Source organism: Hemicordylus capensis, chromosome 1, assembly GCF_027244095.1.
Source record: "Hemicordylus capensis ecotype Gifberg chromosome 1, rHemCap1.1.pri, whole genome shotgun sequence".
NCBI lineage: Eukaryota > Metazoa > Chordata > Lepidosauria > Squamata > Cordylidae > Hemicordylus > Hemicordylus capensis.
In genome coordinates, this window is record NC_069657.1 from 37,621,365 (window position 1) to 37,642,024 (window position 20,660).

Sequence of the window (20,660 nt, forward strand, 5' to 3'; positions counted from 1 at the left end):
ACCTGGATGCCGCATTCTGAACCAACTGCAGTTTCCTGACTATGTACAAAGGCAGTCCCACATAGAGCGCATTGCAATAATCCAGCCTAGAGGTTACCAGTCGATGTACCACCATTTTGAGGTCATTTATTGCAAGAAACGGACACAGCTGGCATATCAGCCGAAGCTGATAAAAAGCACCTCTGGCCACCACCTTAACCTGGGACACCAGGAAGAGGTTTGGATCCAGAAGCACCCCTAGACTGCATACCTGTTCCTTCTGGGGAAGCGTGACCCTATCCATAACAGGCAGATCAAACTCGTCTCCTGAGTTTTGACCACTCACAATAAGTACCTCTGTCTAATCTGGATTCAGCCTCAGTTTATTATCCCTCATCCAGCCCATTACTGCCTCCAGGCAGGCATTTAGGGAGGTTATGCCTTCTCCTGATGATGTTGACATGGAGAAAAGGTTTTGGGTGTCATCGGCATACTGATGACACCCTGCACTAAATCTCCTGATGATCTCTCCCAGCAATTTCATGTAAATGTTAAACAACATAAGAGACAATACGGAGCCCTGATGGACACCATAGGAAAGTTCAGATTTTGAAGAACAACAGTCTTCAAGAGACACCATCTGGAATCTGCCAGTGAGGTAGGAGCAGAACCACTGCAAAGCAGTGCCTCCCACCTGCAACCCCCTCAGACATTCTAGAAGGATACTATGGTCAATAGTATCGAAAGCCAGCAAGAGATCCAAAGGGATCAACTCCCTCTGTCAATTCCCAGTTGAAGATGATAATACTGATCTAATTTACAAAATTGTAGGGATTACTGAAGTAATGCACATGAAGCACTTTTAATACTTGAAACTGCAACCTAGATGCTTGTTTTTGTTATTTTCAAGCAGCGTCTTTGTCTGCAGACTTCTAGTTAGAACTAACATATATTTGATTTTGCCAGGGGGAAGATGTTGCTGTTTTTCTCCTGATGGAAAGGCATTAGCAGTAGGCCTAAATGATGGAAGTTTCTTGATGGTAAATTCAGATACTCTTGAGGATCTCGTTTCCTTTCATCACAGGAAGGATGTTATTTCAGAGATACGATTTTCTCCTGGTAAGTAATTGGCTGCAGATAAGCTGATGTCTGACATTATGCTCAATACTGTAGAATACTTTTGTTACAAAGCAGCATTTTCACCCAAATGTCTCCAACTTATTTATTTTATTTAAAGTATTTCTATACCGCCCAAAACTTGCATGTCTGGGTGGTTTACAATTTAAAACATTAAAAACATCAAATCAACTACTAATTAACACATTTAAAACATTTAAAACCCAATGTTAAAAATATTAAAACTATAAATCTAATTAAAAGCCTGGGTGAATAAATGTGTCTTCAGTGCCTTTTTCAAAGTTGTCAGAGATGGAGAACCTCTTATTTCAATAGGAGGCAGATTCCAAAGGCAGCAACGGAGAAGGTCTGTTTCTGAGTAGCCACCAAATATGTTGGCGGCAACCGCAGACGAAACTCTCTAGATGATCTTAACAGGTGGTGGGCTCATGGTGAAGAAGACATTATCTTAAATACCCAGGGCCTAAGCTGTTTAGGGCTTTATAGGTAATAACCAGCACCTTGTATTTTGCCCAGAAACATATCAGCAGCCAGTGCAATTCCTTCAACACAGGAGTAATATGGTCTCCTCTAGATGACCCAGAGACCAACCTGGCTGCCCCATTCTGAACCAACTGCAGTTTCTTGACATAATCCCAGTGTATTCACACCACTGGGATATGCGCCTGCGCAGGAGACCAATTGGGAAGATTCTAAATCCTTCACAAAGCACTCCAGACTCCACTCACAGCGTGCATGCATCCATCGACTTAGGCGGTCGGAGTGCTGCTCCTCAGTTCCTTTCTGACCGGCGATCAGTACGGACGCCTTGGAAGGCTCTTCTACTTGGTTGGGGTTTGCCGCCTCAACCACTTGGATAAGTGACAGAAAGTTCTTTATATAGTCTTATATTACTTGCTCTTCTTGTTAGACTGTTTAAACGACAGACAAAAGGAAAATATCTTTTTTAAAAATTATTATTGATTGATTGATTGATTTGATTTGTATACCGCCCTTCCAAAATGGCTCAGGGCAGTTTACAGTTAAAACAAACCAGTAAAACAGTAAAGAGCTAAAACAAATTAAAAAACAATATAACAGTTAATTGTCCAGGGACAACAATTGTCCAGGGACCTATTGGCAGCCAGTGTAACTCCATCAGTAAAGGAGTAACATGGTCTCTCCGAAATGACCCAGAGACCAACCTGGCTGCCACGTTCTGAACCAACTGAAGTTTCTGGACTACGTACAAAGACAGCCCCACGTAGAGCGCATTACAAAAGTCAAGTCAGGAGGTCACTGATCTCGAGAAATGGGTGCAGCTGGTGTATCAGCTGAAGCTGATAGATAGCACCCCTGGCCACCGCCTCCACCTGAGAAACCAGGGAGAGGTGTGAATCCAGAAGAACTCCCAGACTGCGAACCTGTTCCTTTTGGGGAAGTGTGACACCATCCAGAACAGGCAGATCAAAATCGTCTCTGGAGTTCTGACCCCGCACAATAAGTACCTCTGTCTTATCTGGATTCAGCTTCAGTTTATTCTCTCTCATCCAGCCCATTACTGCTTCCAGGCAAGCATTTAGGGAGGATATGCCAGCTCCTGAAGAAGCTGACATGGAGAAGTAGATCTGGGTGTCATCAGCATACTGGTAACACCCAGCTCCAAATCCCCTGATGATCTCTCCCAGCGGTTTCATGTAGATGTTAAAAAGCATTGGAGAAAGTATGGAGCCTTGAAGGACACCATACTTAAGCTCAGATTTTGAAGAGCAACAGTCTCCAATCAACATCATCTGGAATCTATCCGAGAGGTAGGAGCGGAACCACTGTAGAACAGTGCCTCCCACCCCCAGCCCCCTCAGACGTTCCAGAAGGATACTATGGTCAATAGTATCGAAAGTCGCCAAGAGATCCAAAAAGACCAACAGAGTCACACTTCCTCTGTCAATAGCCAATTGGATATCATCCATCAGGCCGATCAAAGCAGTCTCCACCCCCATAGCCCACCCCAAAACCAGTTTGAAATGGGTCTAGATAATCAGTTTCCTCTAAGACCGCCTGGAGCTTAGAGGCCACCACCCTCTCAATTACCTTGCCCAGCCATGGGAGGTTGGAAACAGGCCTATAATTGCTCAACTCAGAGGGATCTAATGCAGGCTTCTTTAGAAGAGGTCTAATGATTGCCTCCTTAAGACAAGGAGGCATCCTGCCCTCCCTCAGAGAAGCATTTATGATTTCTATCAGGCCTCCTACAACAACCTCCCTGCTAGATCGAACAAGCCATGTTGGACAAGGGTCAAGAGAACAAGTGGTAGGCCTCACCACCCCATGCAGCTTGTCCACATCCTCAGGAGTCACAAACTGAAACCGATCCAGTCGAATCACATAAGAGGAGTCGGGCATCTCCAGCTCAGACATCAAATTAATTGTAGAGTCTCCATCTAGGTCGGCCCGAATCCGAGAGATTTTATCTGCGAAAAACTCTTTAAACACATCACAGCGGGTAACTGATGACTCCAAATTCTGGAGGTTATCACACCTTTAAGAGGTATGGTAAATGTAACACTGCTTTCCCCTCGTCTGATCGACACTCGCTGTGTCTTCTCTTCACCACGGCCAAGAGTCCCAGTGTCTAACAAATCTGAACCTCTTCTCCTGGCACCAACGTCTTATCCATGCATTGAAACCCCTTAGCTCCGCCTGTCTCACTGTACCTGCGCATAGAAAATGTAGCATTTCTGAGAATGTTACCTTGGGGGTCCTGGACTTCAATACGCTACCTATCAGCCTAAGTTTGGCTTCCAGGACCTCCTGACTACATTTCCCCACATCATTGGTGCCAACGTGCACCACGACAGCTGTCTCCTCCCCAGCACTGCCTAAGAGCCTATCTAGATGCTGTGTGATGTCCACAACCTTCGCACTAGGCAGGCAAGTCACCATGCGGTCAACACGCAGGTCACAAACCCATTTCTCTATACCTCTGATTGAACCACCCTCTACAAGGAGGCCCCCACCTCCCAGAGGAGTATCCCCTGTGCGAGAGGATATGGGCTCGCTCATCATCCACGGAAGGGGTCCCTTCTAAAGGAGCATTTCCCTCTTTCTCAGACTGATGTCCTCCTTCCTTGATACCTTCATTCTCCCTGAGAGCAGCAGAGCTATCAGCCCTGGAGTGGGATGTCTCTACCACATCCCCGAAGGTCCCTCCTGCATGTCTCCCTGTCTCTCTGAGCTTTTCCAGATCCACCAACTTGTTCTCGAGGGAACGAACTTGTTCCCTGAGAGCCAGGAGCTCCTTGCACCAAGCATACACCCATGGAGCAAATAGTCATACCTGTAACACTCTGTGCAATACACAGGGAAGTGCTCCCTCTCCTGCTGGCTTTCTATCTTCATACTGGTTTTGTTGGCTGTTTACAGTATTTAGAGATAGTTTATTAGTAGGCTAGGTCTCAGCTGTAATGGTCAGCTATTTAACTGTCCAAACAGCGTTTCTCAGGAATATGAGGGAGGGATTCGTGTGTACCCAGTAGCCCTTTAGTCCCGCCCACTAGTTAACTTATTGGGTCATAACCTAGGGTCCCCAGTCTGTCAATCATAGTCAACTGCTTTTTTCCAGTTAATTCTATCAGTGCTGGCTGGCTGCCCACTACAGTTGTAACCTTGCCTCATAAGGAAGGTACTCAAGGAGGATCATCTTGTTTGCCCTCTTCTGCACCTTTTCCATTTCTAAAATTTCATTCGTGAGATACCATGACAAAAACTATACACAGTACTCCAAATGTGGCTGTACCATAGATTTGTATACGGGTATTATAATATTAACAGTTTTATTTCCAATCCCCTTCCTAATGATTCTAAGCGTGGAATTTGCCTTTTTCACAGCTGCTGCACACTGAGTCAACACTTTCAGTGAGCTGTCCACCACAACACCAAGATCCCTCTCCTGGTTAGTCACCGACAACTCAGACTCCATCAGTGTATATGTGAAATTGGGGTTTTTGGCCCTGATGTGTATCACTTTACACTTTCTTATATTGTACTGTATTTCCCCCCAATTTGGAGAGATCCTTTTGGAGCTCCTCACAATTTGTACTGGATTGCACTGCTGTAAATAGTTTAGCGTCATCTGCAAATTTGCAAACCGCTTCACTGCTTACCCCGACTTCTAAATCATTTATAAATAAATTAAACTAGCCCTGGTATAGATCCCTGGGGAACCCCACTTCTTCCCTCCATTGTGAAAACTGACCACTTATTCCTACCCTCTGTTTCCTGTCCTTCAACCAGTTACCAATCCCCAAATGAACCTGCCCCCTTAGCCCATGACTGCTAAATTTACTCAAAAGTCTTTGATGAGGAACTTTATCAAAAGGTTTTTGAAAGTTTGAGTATACTACATCAACTATCTCAACTCTCTGCGTCCCGCTGTTAGTTTTGTTCTTACATGATGATACCTCTCTTATAGGATTGTTGTTGTTATTTATATACCGCTTTTCAGCAGAAAAGTTGTCAAAGTGGTTTACAAAGCATAATAGAAGAGGACAGTTCCTTGTCCCTAAACGGCTCACATTCTAAAAGAAACACAAGTTGTTCTAGTAATAACTAATCAGCCTACTTTCCTTTCACTATTTCTACATCTGGACTAAATTTGGTGCAAATTGAGGTCCACAAGTTAGATCTCTTGCGCCTCAAATGGTCATGTATCTGCCATCTTGGATCAGGACAGATTTCATCATTACAAACTGCACCATTGAGGTGTCCCTCTGTGTCACTCACTACAGCTGTTCTAAATTTGATTCAGATCGGTTAGACAGTCCTCAGGTTAGCCCACTTGCACCTCGAACGTTTATGCATTTGCCATCTTGGATTGGGGTGGGTGACGTCATCACAAAATACAACATTGGGGCATCCCTATGTATCCATTCAGCTGTAGCAAATTTGGTTCAAATCGGTTAGACTGTCCACAAGTTAGTGCACTTGCACCTCAAACATTTACATGTCAGCCATCTTGAATTGGGGTGGATGACATCATCACAGTCTTTACCATTGAGGTGTCCCTATGTGTCCCTACAACTGTAGCAAATTTGATTCAGCTTAGTTAAGCGGTTCACCAGTTAGCTCACTTGTGCCTCAAAAGTTTATGGTTCCACCATCTTGAATCAGGGTGTATGACATCATCACAAACTACATCACTGAAGTGTCCCTGTGTGTCTCTCACTACAGCTGTACTCAAAAGTTTACGCATCCATCATCTTGAATTGGTGTGGATGACATCATCACAAACTATTCCATTGAGATGTCCCTGTGTGTCACTCACTGCAACTGTATCTAGTTTGGTTTAAATTGGTTAGACAGTCCACAAATTAGCCTGCTTGAAAGTGCCTCAGATGTTTACGAGGCTGCCATTTTGAATTGGAGTGGATGACATCATCACACACCATGCTATTTGGGCATCCCTATGTGTCCCTACAGCTGTAGGAAATTTGGTTCAAATCGTTTAGGTGGTTCACAAGTTAGCCCACTTGCACCTCAAAAGTTTACGTGTCTGCCATCTTGGACCAGGGTGGATGACATAATCACAAACTGTGCCGTTGAGGTGTCCCTATGTGTGCCTACAACTGTACCCGAATGGATTCATATTGGTCCAGGCATTGCAAAATTGATGGGGGTGGGGGACACATGGATGGACACACACATAGAATGCGGGGTGATCTCATAAGCCTACTGGAAAGTAGGATAACAAGGCAGACACTAGCAACAACCACTAGAAGAATATTGTGTTAGAGCTGAATAGGGACAGTTGCTTTCCCCCTGCTAAATATAAGTGAACTACTACTATAAAAGGGGGCTCTTTGCCCTATTAGCAGGGATAAGAAGTACTGATATCATGGAGGTGAAGTGTTTTGAACAGTTGATGGTACATCATATTAATACTAAGTACCATTAAGGTTAAACCAGCTTTGGGGTGGTGCTAATAGCTGCAAAAACAAAGCTAAAAGGAAAAATGTTATGCTAAATTCAGTGTTAATTAAATGCTTATGAAATTTGATTTTAAAAGTTAAGAGGAAAGTGCTTTTGGCCCCTTGATTCCTTTTTTGCTCTCTAATCTGTTCCCTTGATAAATTACTTCTATCTTAGGAATTAATTGGAGATTAATTAATGTTATGTCTGCATCAGTACTCCTTGTCACATTTCATTTCATTTTGTTCTCCCTTGTCCCAGTACTAATCTCTGCATATTTTTCTATATGCAAATGTTCTCTCCTCTTGGGATTATAGGCTTCTCCGCACCATGCACACGCTTCAAAATAACATGGAATTAGTGCAGTTGTGCATTTAAGCACACATATCTTACCACTAATTTTTACGTATATTTACACAAAATCAGATAAATGCTTTAAAGGATTCCCCCCGCCCCTCCCCCCCATAAAAGTATAAGAGAATCTTGAGATACAACTGTGAGGAAACCAAGGTTATGCAGTAAATCAAAGTTATGCAGTATCCAAAACAAGCTCCTACCTTATCCTCCAAAAACTGAATTATCAGAAAGAATTAGTAGAGTATACATAATGAATGGGGGGTTTTTTGGCAGAAAACTGAGCTACAGGTGAAACTTGAAAAATTAGAATATCGTGCAAAAGTTCATTAATTTCAGTAATGCAAATTAAAAGGTGAAACTGATATATGAGATAGACGCATTACATGCAAAGCGAGATAAGTCAAGCCTTAATTTGTTATAATTGTGATGATCATGGCGTACAGCTCATGAGAACCCCAAATCCACAATCCCAGAAAATTAGAATATTGTGAAAAGGTTCAACAGTCTAGGCTCCAGGTGTCCCACTTCAATCAGCTAATCAATCCATAACACCTGCAAAGGGTTCCTGAGCCTTTAAATGGTCTCTCAGTCTGGTTCATTAGGAATCACAATCATGGGAAAGACTGCTGACTTGACAGTTGTGCAGAAAACCATCATTGACACCCTCCATAAGGAGGGAAAGCCTTAAAAGGTAATTGCAAAAGAAGTTGTATGTTCCCAAAGTGCTGTATCAAAGCACATTAATAGAAAATTATGTGGAAGGGAAAAGTGTGGAAGAAAAAGGTGCACAAGCAGCAGGGATGACTGCAGCCTGGAGAGGATTGTCAGGAAAAGGCCATTCAAAAGTGTTGGGGACTTTCACAAGGAGTGGACTGAGGCTGGAGTTAGTGCATCAAGAACCACCACACACAGATGGATCCTGGACATGGGCTTCAAATATCGTATTCCTCTTGTCAAGCCGCTCCTGAACAACAAACAACGTCAGAAGCGTCTTACCTGGGCTCAAAAAAAAAAACCCAGAACTGGTCTGTTGCTTAGTGGTCCAAAGTCCTCTTTTCTGATGAGAGCAACTTTTGCATCTCATTTGGAAACCAAGGACCCAGAGTCTGGAGGAAGAATGGAGAGGCACACAGTGCAAGATGCTTGAAGTCCAGTGTGAAGTTTCCACAGTCTGTGTTGATTTGGGGAGCCATGTCATCTGCTGGTGTTGGTCCACTGTGCTTCACTAAGTCCAGGGTCAACGCAGCCGTCTATCAGGAGATTTTGGAGCACTTCATGCTTCCTTCCGCAGACGAGCTGTATGGGGATGCTGACTTCATTTTCCAGCAGGACTTGGCACCTGCCCACACTGCCAAAAGTACCAAAACCTGGTTCAATGACCATGGGATTACTGTGCTTGATTGGCCAGCAAACTCGCCTGACCTGAACCCCATAGAGAATCTATGGGGCATTGCCAAGAGAAGGATGAGAGACATGAGACCAAACAATGCAGAAGAGCTGAAGGCCGCTATTGAAGCATCCTGGTCTTCCATAACACCTCAGCAGTGCCACAGGCTGATAGCATCCATGCCACGCCGCATTGAGGCAGTAATTGCTGCAAAAGGGGCCCAAACCAAGTACTGAATACATATGCATGCTTATACTTTTCAGAGGTCCGATATTGTTCTATTTACAAATCTTGTTTTATTGGTTTCATGTAATATTCTAATTTTCTGGTATTGTGGATTTGGGGTTCTCATGAGCTGTACGCCATGATCATCACAATTATAACAAATTAAGGCTTGACTTATCTCGCTTTGCATGTAATGCGTCTATCTCATATATCAGTTTCACCTTTTAATTTGCATTACTGAAATTAATGAACTTTTGCACAATATTCTAATTTTTCGAGTTTCACCTGTACATGCCAGTAGGAAATTGAAAATCCTGGAAAAGTATTGATGTCCTTACCATTGCATTTTAGGTGCCGGAAAATATTTAGCTGTAGCATCATATGACAGCTTCGCAGACATCTACAATGTAATGAGCAGTAAACGGGTTGGAATATGCAAGGGAGCATCCAGTTATATAACACACATGGACTGGGATATAAGAGGTAAGAAATACAACTGCTGCAAAATGATTATACTTCTGATAGCTTAGAAAGTGTAAACTATGTGAGAACGGTTTTCTTGCAGCATTCTCAAAGGGTGGTGAAATATAGCCAAACAACTATTATATTGAAATATTGAATACTGGAAGAAAAATAAGTTTTTGGTAAAATTTTCTAATTGGTGCACTTTTTTTTCAGGCAAGCTTTTACAAGTCAACACTGGTGCTAAGGAGCAATTGTTTTTTGAAGCTCCCCGTGGAAAAAAACAGATCATTCCTAGTATAGAGGTAAGAAGATACTTCAGCTTTTAGTTCAAATACAAATGTATAAATATCTGTATCTGCTTTTTGTCTTTTATAAAATTTTGATGAAGACATTTTAGCTGAGTAATGACACTACAAAAAAAAATACAAAATATGTTATTCTGCACTTCTTGCCTCACAACTATGTTTTGATGCAGCACAGAATGGGACTTAACACTATGCGTTGTTACAAACAACTTTTGTTTTTAGATTACACTCCTCATTTGCAAACATGGATTCAAGTTAGAAAGTCATTCTTGGTTTAGTTGAGGCCAGAATTTTGGTTGGACAGGTCATATGTCAAATTCAGAATATCCTAACTTTTTAGAAAGAATGGTGGTTCGTCTTCACACAATAAAGAAGAACATAAAGTTTTTTCACACATGCACGCACACCGGGTACTTCCAGGGGTACTTTTGGTCTGAAATGCACCGAGGCGATAAGAAGGTACGCTGTTGCCCGGCAGGACCGGTTTTTAAAACAGTGCCTGCGGGGGAAACACGGGGTGGGGTGGGGTGGGGTGGGGTGGGGTAAGAGCACTCTCCCCAGTCCATAATGCTATCCCCACCCTCACCTTCGAACCAGCAGTCTCTGGTTCCACCATGCACATCCTGATTTCATTCTATGCTGTGTAAAAGTACAAATGCAAAGTTAAAATTTACTTTGATTAAATTAATTAACTTTGATTAATTTACTTTGATTACTTGATTAAACTAAGAATTAGCAAAGTTCTTCTGGATCCCAGTGCCCTTCTAGGTTGACCCATTACAGTGAAGTCTTTCTGGATGAAAAGTGGATATAGTCTCACCTGCAATGCCAGACATCCCCACCTTCCCTACAAACCTGAAGTTTATTTTCATTACTGGAGACTATTCCTTCCATACTTAAATGAAATGACCCTTTTGTAAGCACTGGTGGCAACATTTCTTTCCAAAACGTTATTGTCCCTGCTTAATGTCATAGTCTGTGGCACAGTGGTTAGTATGCCTCACACAGAGTATATTTGTTAGAACACCAAATTATGGGTTCAGAAGCTCAGAATAAGCAGTTAAAACCTTAAAGAGACCAGCATAGAATAGTATAGTGAGTATCGCTGTGTTGCACTTTCAGGAAGACTAAGAAATTCAGCTCTGTGAATTCAGTTCATATGCTAGAAGTATGGTTCACAGTACACTAATCATCCTCAAGACACATGAAGTCAAGGTATGTCCAGGGAATTTCTGAGAGATTTTCTCACACACACCCCCCGCCATTCTGTAAATTGGTACCAAGAACATAAGCACATTAAGTAGTCCACATTCTTTCTTCCTACAGTTTTACCCCAGAGCAGTAAAGCTAACTCTGTAATTACCCTGCTTCCACTGTTGGTTATTATTCTTTCCCTCCCATAGCCAAATTCCTGCTTGTATTTACAGTTTTCACATGCTGGGTCTTTTATTAGTCAAGGTAACTGTTGCAATACAAATGATATATGTACGTTTCTGTAAGGTGTTACTGTTCAGCTGGAACGTATCATAAATAAAAACAACTGTGTTCCTAGTCAGAGATCAAATTAGCATTAATGGTCAGTGTAATTGTCAAAATGCAAAGATAAGATGGGAATCTTTTTGTGGTGTTTGAACTTCTATAAAGTGAGATAAATGTGAATAAAATGAGCTTTTTCAAATTCTGGGTAATTGTAACACATCATTATAAAATATTAAACTCTTCCTCCTTCAAAGTGAAAGCATTTAGTCAGCAGGCCTGATGAAGAATGCCTAAATCATTTCAGTGGTAGGTATACATATTGTGTACCTATAGGTTTGTGTATGTGTTCTGAGATCACATGTGTAATATGGATAAGTATCCTGTCTCAAACAGGCTATCTTTGTAGGCAGAAAAGATTTCCTGGTCATCATGGACAAGTGTTCTTGGCTCCTGCTGTGAAGGAATTTGGCCAATAATTGGAGAAGTCACTGATGTAACTGCTTCGTGCCTCACCAGTGATAGTACAGTCTTGGCAACAGGAGATGATTTTGGATTTGTAAAGCTTTTCCGATACCCTGCCAAAGTAAGTAAATGGGGTGGTAGGTTGAGGGGAAGGTTTCCCAAACCTTGCCTTCTCCCCAGATTGTAATTGTTGTGTTGGTGGGAGCGTGCTCCGGACTCCCACACAATCCATGCAGCGCGGAGCTGGGCGGATTGATCTGAGCTGGGACTCACTGTCCCAGCCTTTGTGAAGCCCACAATGCAGTGCATTGGGGGAACTCCCCCAAGAGACAGTCTCTCTAGACAGCTGTTTCTGTATGTGGCCGGGCTGGAAGCAGCCTGTGCTCACACACAAGCAAGTAGCCGAGAGTAAGAGAGCACTTGATCCCTTAAAATTGGCTAGCAGCTGGGGTAAACAGCAAGGCTAGGCAGCACTGTCCCACCAGGATCGGGCCCAATGCCAGCAGTTCTCAAGTGCAGCCTAACCGAGGATGGGCATCACTAGCCTGGGCTAGGCTATGTATGAGAACAACCTCTTCGTGTTGTGGTACATAATAAGTCTTACAAGTGTTAGATAACAAAGTCCTGCCATTTTCATATTTACAAACAACATAGTTGAGGGTAAGTATATACAGTATTCTCTCATTCTTGATATCTGCCACATTGAGTGGTGTAGAGCAGGAACTGGGTTGAAGGAAAGTAGTCTTATTGAAATAAAAAGAACTAGCCGACCCTGCACAAAGCACCTGTGCGCTCTTTGGAGCCAGCAGGTCCCCCCTTCCCCACCTCCTGCCCCTGTCTCTCTTGCCCTCTCCCCACCTCCTGCCCCTGTCTCTCTTGCCCTCTCCCCACCTCCTGCCCCTGTCGCTCCTGCCCTCTCCCCACCTCCTGCCCCTGTCGCTCCTGCCCTCTCCCCACCTCCTGCCCCTGTCGCTCCTGCCCTCTCCCCACCTCCTGCCCCTGTCGCTCCTGCCCTCTCCCCACCTCCTGCCCCTGTCGCTCCTGCCCTCTCCCCACCTCCTGCCCCTGTCGCTCCTGCCCTCTCCCCACCTCCTGCCCCTGTCGCTCCTGCCCTCTCCCCACCTCCTGCCCCTGTCGCTCCTGCCCTCTCCCCACCTCCTGCCCCTGTCGCTCCTGCCCTCTCCCCCCACCTCCTGCCCCTGTCGCTCCTGCCCTCTCCCCCCACCTCCTGCCCCTGTCGCTCCTGCCCTCTCCCCCCACCTCCTGCCCCTGTCGCTCCTGCCCTCTCCCCCCACCTCTGCTGACCCGAACAGAGCCTCTCATCTCACCGGGCAGCAGGCCGCCATTTTCGTCCGGTGCTTGTCAGCCATTGGGCGGCCCAGCAGTTCCCGAAGGCACCTCTTCTCCCTGCCGGTCAACCATTCACCTCCCTCAGCTGTGACCTCCCTCAACCATGACCCCTGTGGCGTCTCGCCAAGCACCTTCTGGCGCACGCTCCTCCCCCCCTGCCCTTGCATGTGTTGCCCCCTCTGGGCCTGCCATTGGTCGTGGCTGCGGTGGGGGCGGAGCTTGCTACATCCCCACACATCCCCCTGGTCTGTTTACAGGAATTAATAATATAGATAGATGTTAGGCAATGTCTAATTTGTCCTTTTAATTTCAATGGGAACACGTCAGTAATTTTCCACATCTTGTTAGCCATTGATATGTAGTGTGATCTGTAGGACAGTCATAATCTTGGGTTCTGTGCCTGCACAGGACCTCATGGGTGGAATGCGCAAGCTACTTGCTGTGCTCAATGACCACCTCTCATGCTCAGCGCATCTGTTTATTTTGGTGGTTAGAGCATCACCTTCCTTAGTTCCTTTCCGACCATCTTAGTGTTTGCCTCACTAGTGATTGTCGGACTGTGCTCCTCAGTTCTGTAAAAAAGAGTCATTGTGCGTTTTACTGGTTATTTACAAATTCAGACTGGCTTTGGACTGGCTCTTTTAGTTTGGACATTGGCTTACTTAATTTGGCTTGGATAGTTGTTTCAGAACAATGCAGCTTGTTTTGGGGGGTTTACTCTTTCTCAGTGGACCAAAAGAAAACTTTTTAAAAGTGCAGGGAGTTTGATGGGAAACTGCCTTCTACCAATTGCCATGACTCCTGTTTCTTATTCTTGGGTGAAGATCACAATACACAAACTTGCAAAATCTGAACGCCTTTTTTGCGGCAAATGCAGAAAAGTTGGGGTTTGAGGCTCCATGCCACATTGTACGAGCAGACACTTCGACCTGTGACACCAGTGCCGAGATCTCCACAAGCTATGCCAGTACCGACACCAATATCACTGACACCCATGGGCCATCCTGAGCCTTTGACACTGAACATAGCTTCGACTTCAAGGGAGCTCAAGTTCAAGCATCTGGCTGATGTGCTGAACGATTCCACCTTGGCAGAGCACCACAAGAAATACATGAAAAAGATGAGGACGTGCACCCCTCTTCTTCCTCAAAGAAATGGAGAACGCATGAGACGGAAAAAGATGAGGACGTGCACCCCTCTTCTTCCTCAAAGAAATGGAGAACGCATGAGACAGAAGTCTTCAATTTGAATAAGTCCCATTGGACTCCCTCTCCATCTACAGCCCAGCCTTCTAAGCTGCAGAGCACTCTAATGCGAAATACAACATCGTTATCAAATCTGACATCCTTGGTAACAACTAAATTTATGTATTATTTATTTCTCTATGTAAACTGCTTTGAGAACTTTGATTGAAGAGCGGTATATAAATATTCATAGTAGTAGTAGTAAACCTGCTTCTGCTGATCAACTTGTACTTTTGACACAGGACAAAGGGTCAACATTGATGAATCCTCCAGTGTCGATGGACAATCAGTCATGACCTCCGAGTCGACCCTCTCCTTCAACATCAATTATTGACATCAACGAGGAAGACATGCTGACGGACTTAGTACAGGGCCTAATCAAATGGTGACGCATTCTTTCCTCTTTCTTCTGGATTCAGTGGAAACCACTCCATTGACATTGACTTTCAAGGGCTACTTAAGCCAGTGTCTGGATGTCAAGAATGCCATGGAGAGGGAGCTCATCCCTATTCTGAAGATCCCTTTGATGTTGCCAGCTAAATACTATTCTCCTCATTCCACACATTTGACATCTACACACACACAAGCAGCTCTAGCACACTGTTCCTATTATACTTGCACTGGGTACTGGAATTCACCAGCATCATTGGATTACTCACACCAACACAGCTGCCCACAAGATTGAGCAGCGATTAAAAATTACCGCTGTACTATGACCATTCTTACCATATGGTTCCAAGGAATATAGGCAATGGAAGGTTCAAAGGTCTATCACCATGGGGCAAATGAGATCTGTGCATGGTGATTCCTTACCATGATTTACTCTTCAGAGGTCAGATCTTCCATCTGTGGGAGTGCAGTCTGTACTAGTTTCAATAGCTGTACTACTGTGACTGCAACTTCCTCTACCAGAATTCAGGGGCCAACCCCATTATTAACAGCAGCTGCTCCAGTAGCTACCAGAGTGTGGTGCAAACCACTCCACTAGATACAGAAAAAATAAGGGACTCTACTATTGCAGAGTTCAACACACCCATAGAAGTGGTAGACAGTGCACCTTCATCAGAAGGGGAATATGACTCCACATCTGAATCCGAGGCAGAATCTGCTGTCAGAACCTCTTAGATCCATTCCCAGATGAAACTGCCCCCACCAGACTGTCCACATTGCCTACTGAAGAATTAAAATCATACAGTGTTCAAGTGGCTGAAATGGTAGAAGCCTTAGGGCTCCAAATTAAAAAATGAGAAGGGATGTGCAAGAACCACTGTTCAAACCGTGGTTTGAGCACTTTTGGAGCAGTGGGACCAGGAACTTTAAGAAAAAGGAGAGCAGGTCCTTACCTGCTCTCTGCCATCCCATTCTGCTTCCTGCTGGGTTGGTGCATGTCCCTAGAAGCCTCATTCAGCATTGGTATGCACATAGTGTCCACACATGCATGGGCACCATTTGCATTATTATTATTTATTATATATTCTATTTCTATACCGCCCTTCCAGAAATGGCTCAGGGCAGTTTACACAGAGAAATAATAAATAAATAAGATGGATCCCTGTCCCCAAAGGGCTCACAATCTAAAAGAAACATAAGATAGACACCAGCAACAGTCACTGGAGATACTGTACTGGTATCTCCAGATACACTGCCAGCATAGTGTTGCTGACCACAAAAATCGTGCATGCGTGGAATTTTTTTTTAAAAGGAGAGCAGGTCCTTACCTGCTGTCTGCCATCCCATGCAGCTTCCTGCTGGGATGGGTCTTGGGAGGAAGTCAAAGGGGGATGCTTTTCAGATACCTTTGTGGAAAGAACTATTATACATATTGTCATTTCTATTATTACCTGCAACACAAGGCGTGACTCCATCTGCACTCCAGGGGTGGAAAGGAGACACTCTGTTTAAAGTCTCTACGGTGGTTGCAGGTCCTTCTTCTTCTCCTTCTTCATTAAAGTCTCTGCCTACATCAACTGCTGTTTCACAGACTCAAGCTATGCCTGCTAAGGACATGCTGGTGGTCTCTGGGGAGACCAGCTGTGTGCAGGTTACATGTGTTCCAGATACATCTATTCGGGCAATTCAAGAGAAGGAGATACTCTTCTCTGGGGAGGATTATGTCTTCCTCTGGATGGTGAATCTGCAACAACAGGACACCCTTCTGACCCATCTCTGGATAAAATGTACCATCTAGGCCTTCCATCTCCCCCACTGAAGAATTAAAGTCATATCATGTGCAGTTGTCTGAGATGGCTGAAGTTTTGGGTCTGGAGTTAAAAAAGCAGACTTCAGAAATTAAACACCCTGACTGTTAAGGATGTACTTGAAATGCAATTTGGCATCTAAATCACACACATATCCCTTTAAAACCAAGGGCTTACACAGCCCCTTTAACACAGAGGAGCGCAGGTTCATACCTGCTTCTCCTCCGTTCACCACCACTTCCGTAATGGCGGCGCTCCCCACAGCTATGACTGCACAGCAGTGGGGCATTTCCCAGCTGCCCCTGCATGCTGGAATTGCACAGGGGCAGCTGGGAAATGCCCTGCTGCTACGCAGTCATATCTGGGGTGAGTGCCATCATTTCAGAAGTGGAAAATGGAAGAAGAGCAGGTATAGACCTGCTCCATGTAAAAAGGGCTGTGTAAGCCCTGGTTTTAAGGGGGTTGTGCCTGTGATTCGGATGATGGATCACATTTTGAGCACAACCCTACGGACTATGACTCTATGACAGTGTCTCACTCTGCAAAACTAGTAGCTCTATCTATGGTCCTGGTCATTACAAAGGCTACACAGTCTGTATCGGATACACTCAGTACTGTGACTCCAAGCTCTAAGAGACTAGAAGGTTTGTACTGAGTGCAGGAGGCGGATGGCTCTTTCCTATTTAAACATCCCATGGCAAACTTATTAGTGATAGACAGTACAAGTTCAAGCAAGTCTGGCTGTCACCACTCTGTACCAGTAGACAAGGAGGGCCATAAAATTGATAATATGGATAGAATAGCGTATTCTACTTCATGTCTATCCATTAAAATTGCAAAATATATGGCCTGCATGGCCAAGTTCCACCACTAAGACTGTGGAAATTTGCAACAGGATATAAAGGACCTACCAAAGGAATTTCATCAGAAATTCAGATACCTTAGCTAAGTCCACAAATATCACATGCCAACAACTTAGCGCAGCAAAGCACTTAGTGGAGACAAAGTCAAGGTCACTGGCAACTGCTGTTCTATTGAGAAGACATGTGTGGCAATGTTCTGTGAACCTGCACTTGGATCTGAAAGAGAAAATTGAGGGCCTTCCCTTTGATGGAAAGGGCTGGTTTAGTGAAGAGATTGATAATACGATGGAGAAGTTAAATAAATCAAAATATACTGGAAAATATTTACATCTTCTAATACACAATCTTATTTGTCTAACCGAAATAAACCCTTTAACCACCAACTTCAGTCTTTTAAACCACCAGAAAGGAGGGATTAAAAAAGACCCTATCATCAGTGTCAGAGAAAGATATTGGCTTGACTACTGTAATGCACTCTACATAGGGCTGCCTTTGTATGTAGTCAACTACAATTGTTAGAGAATGTGGCAGCCAGATTGGTCTCTGGGACAACACGTAGGGACAAAATAACTGGTTTTGAAAGAACTGACTGGCTGCTGATATGTTTCCGGGTGAAATACTAAGTGTTGGTTATCACCTATAAAGCCCTTAATGGCTTGGGCCCAGGGTTTTTAAGAGAGTGCCTTCTTTGTCATGAACCCTGCCGCCTGTTACGATCTTCTGGAGAAGTCTATTTACAGTTGCTGCCGGCTGGTCTGGTGGTGACCAGAGACGGGGCTTTCTCTGTGACTGCCCTGGGGATTTGGAATATGTTCCCCGCTGAAATAAGAGCACCTCCTTGGTTTGTTTTCAGGAAGACTATCAAGACTCAACTGTTCTCGCAGGCTTTTCATTAGAATTAATTATAACTTATAATTAATATGATTATTATGTTTTATGCTATTTTAATTGTGTTTTGTGGATTTTAATTTGTGACTTTTATGTTGTTTTTAAATTTTGTACATTACCTACAGATGTATATATCAGGCGGTATAAAAATATGATTGATAGATAGATAGAAAGATAGGTAGACCAAAGGCAAACAACAAGGCTCCCATTGTAAGCAACAGAAGCCAAGCAAGCAGCATCTTTGTTGCTTTGACTGTTCCACCGGATTCCATAGAAGCTTCCACCTCTATAAGACTAGTGAGCTATGCACCTGCATGGCAAAACACAACATCAGATGCATGGATGCTGCACATTGTCAATACTGGCTATGTGATAGAGTTCAAAACTACCTGTTTATGCAGGAATAAAATATACTCCACAACTTCTACTCGAATAGAGGAAGTGAAGTGAAGTGAGGAAAGATGCAATTGCCCCAGTATGGTGGATTTGTCAGAGAGATTATTATAATTATTTCTTGTTTACACAGTCAGACAGGTGTTATTGACTGGTTTGTTTTATCCAGACATAGAGTCCTGTGGTTGCTTTGAATGCCTATATGGAAGTATGTGTCTTTCAAATCCAAAGTTGCAAGCCATTCCTCATTGTAAAGGAGCAGTAGGATATCTTGCAGTGTTATCATACAAACCTTCCTTGTATGGACATATTTGTTCAACCATCTAAAATCCATTATGGGTCAGATGACTCCAACCCTCTTTGGGATTTAATTTAATAAGAGTAGAACCCAGCAAGTAAGCCAGCCTGCTGTAGTGGTAAGAGAGTGCTGGACTAGGACCAGGGAGACCCGAGTTTAAATCCCCATTCAGCCATGATACTTGCTGGGTGACTATAGGCCAGTCACTTCTCTCTCAGCCTAACCTACTTCACAGTGTTGTTGTGAGGAGAAACCTAAGTATGTAGTACACCGCTCTGGGCTCCTTGGAGGAAGAGCAATTTATTTATTTATAATATTTATATTATGCGATGAGCATGTGGAGTACACAGTTCATAATCAATGGCGAGACTCTTGGACAGGTTAGCATTACAAGAGGTATTTTCCAAGAGGATTCACTCTCCCCTCTGTAATTGCCATGACTCCACTTTCACAAATACTAAACAAAACAGGCCTCAGATACCAAACATCTAAAACATCAAGTAAAATAAACCATCTGCTCTACATGGACAATTTGAAGTTGTATGGAAAGTCTCAATCAGAAATCGAATCGCTGCTTAACATTGTCCATATATTCAATAGTGATATAGCAATGGAGTTTGGACTAGAGTTTGGACTAGACAAGTGTGCTGCATTAATAATGACTCTGTTCATTATTAATGCAGCACACTTGTCTAGAAAATTAATGCAGCATACTTGTCTAGAAAATAAAGTAACAAAAACAGAAGGAATAGAACTGCTCAATGGAAGCAACATCAAGAACCGGGAAGAGAAAGAATATTACAAATACTTGGGCATTCTCCAGGCTGATAACATCGCAAACACTGAAGTTAAAAGAAAAATTGGAAGTGAATACATCAGGAGAGTTAGAAAAATCCTAAAGTCCAAACTCAATGGCGGGAACACCATACAAGCCATAAACACCCAGGCTATACCTATTATCAGATACAGTGCAGGAATAATAGACTGGACCCAGGCAGAGCTAGAGATGCTAGATCGTAAGACCAGGAAAATCATGACCATCAATCATGCTCTGCACCCTCGCAGTGATGTAGATAGGCTATACCTCCCTCGTAGCTCAGGTGGAAGAGGAATGCTGGAAGTCCAACATACAGCAGAAGAGGAGAAAAGAGGCCTTGAAGAATATATAGTGAAGAAGATGGACTTCAAATGGTCAATAATGAGAAACTATTAAACACCAATGAAACAAAGCAGGCTACAAAAAAGAACAAGTCAAGAACTGAGCAGAAAAATGGAAAAATAAGCCACTGCACAGTTAATATTTGCACAATATAAGTGGAAAATCAGACATCGCCAAGACCTGGCAATCGCTTAAGAATGGCAAGAAAGAAACAGAGGGTTTAATACTGGCTGCACAAGAACAGGCACTAAGAACAAATGCAATAAGAGCAAAAGTTGAAAAATCAACAACAAACAGCAAGTGCCGCCTTTGTAAAGAAGCAGATGAAACCGTGGACCACCTAATCAGCTGTTGTAAAAAGACTGCACAGACTGACTACAAACAATGGCATGACAAGGTAGCATGGATGATACACTGGACCATCTGCAAAAAAGACAAGCTACCTGTAGCCAAAAATTGGTGGGACCATAAAATTGAAAAAGTTGTCACAGAAATCACCATCAGCCAATTACAAAAAGGAACATT

At 43.6% G+C, this 20,660-nt stretch overlaps 1 protein-coding gene across 12 annotated transcripts in view; it reads left to right on the plus strand.

Moving 5' to 3' along the window:
• EML5 (EMAP like 5) overlaps positions 1-20,660 on the plus strand; it is a 266,795-nt gene that overhangs the window by 166,032 nt on the left and 80,103 nt on the right. For all 12 annotated transcript variants that reach the window (XR_008313699.1, XM_053285479.1, XM_053285478.1 and 9 more), the window contains 4 exons: positions 946-1,098; positions 9,383-9,514; positions 9,710-9,798; positions 11,687-11,863. Coding sequence is in view for 11 of the 12 variants with exons in the window: in XM_053285479.1 (XP_053141454.1) it covers positions 946-1,098; positions 9,383-9,514; positions 9,710-9,798; positions 11,687-11,863 (551 nt within the window). In the remaining variant the exon portion in view is untranslated. The remainder of the gene's footprint in view (positions 1-945; positions 1,099-9,382; positions 9,515-9,709; positions 9,799-11,686; positions 11,864-20,660) is intronic.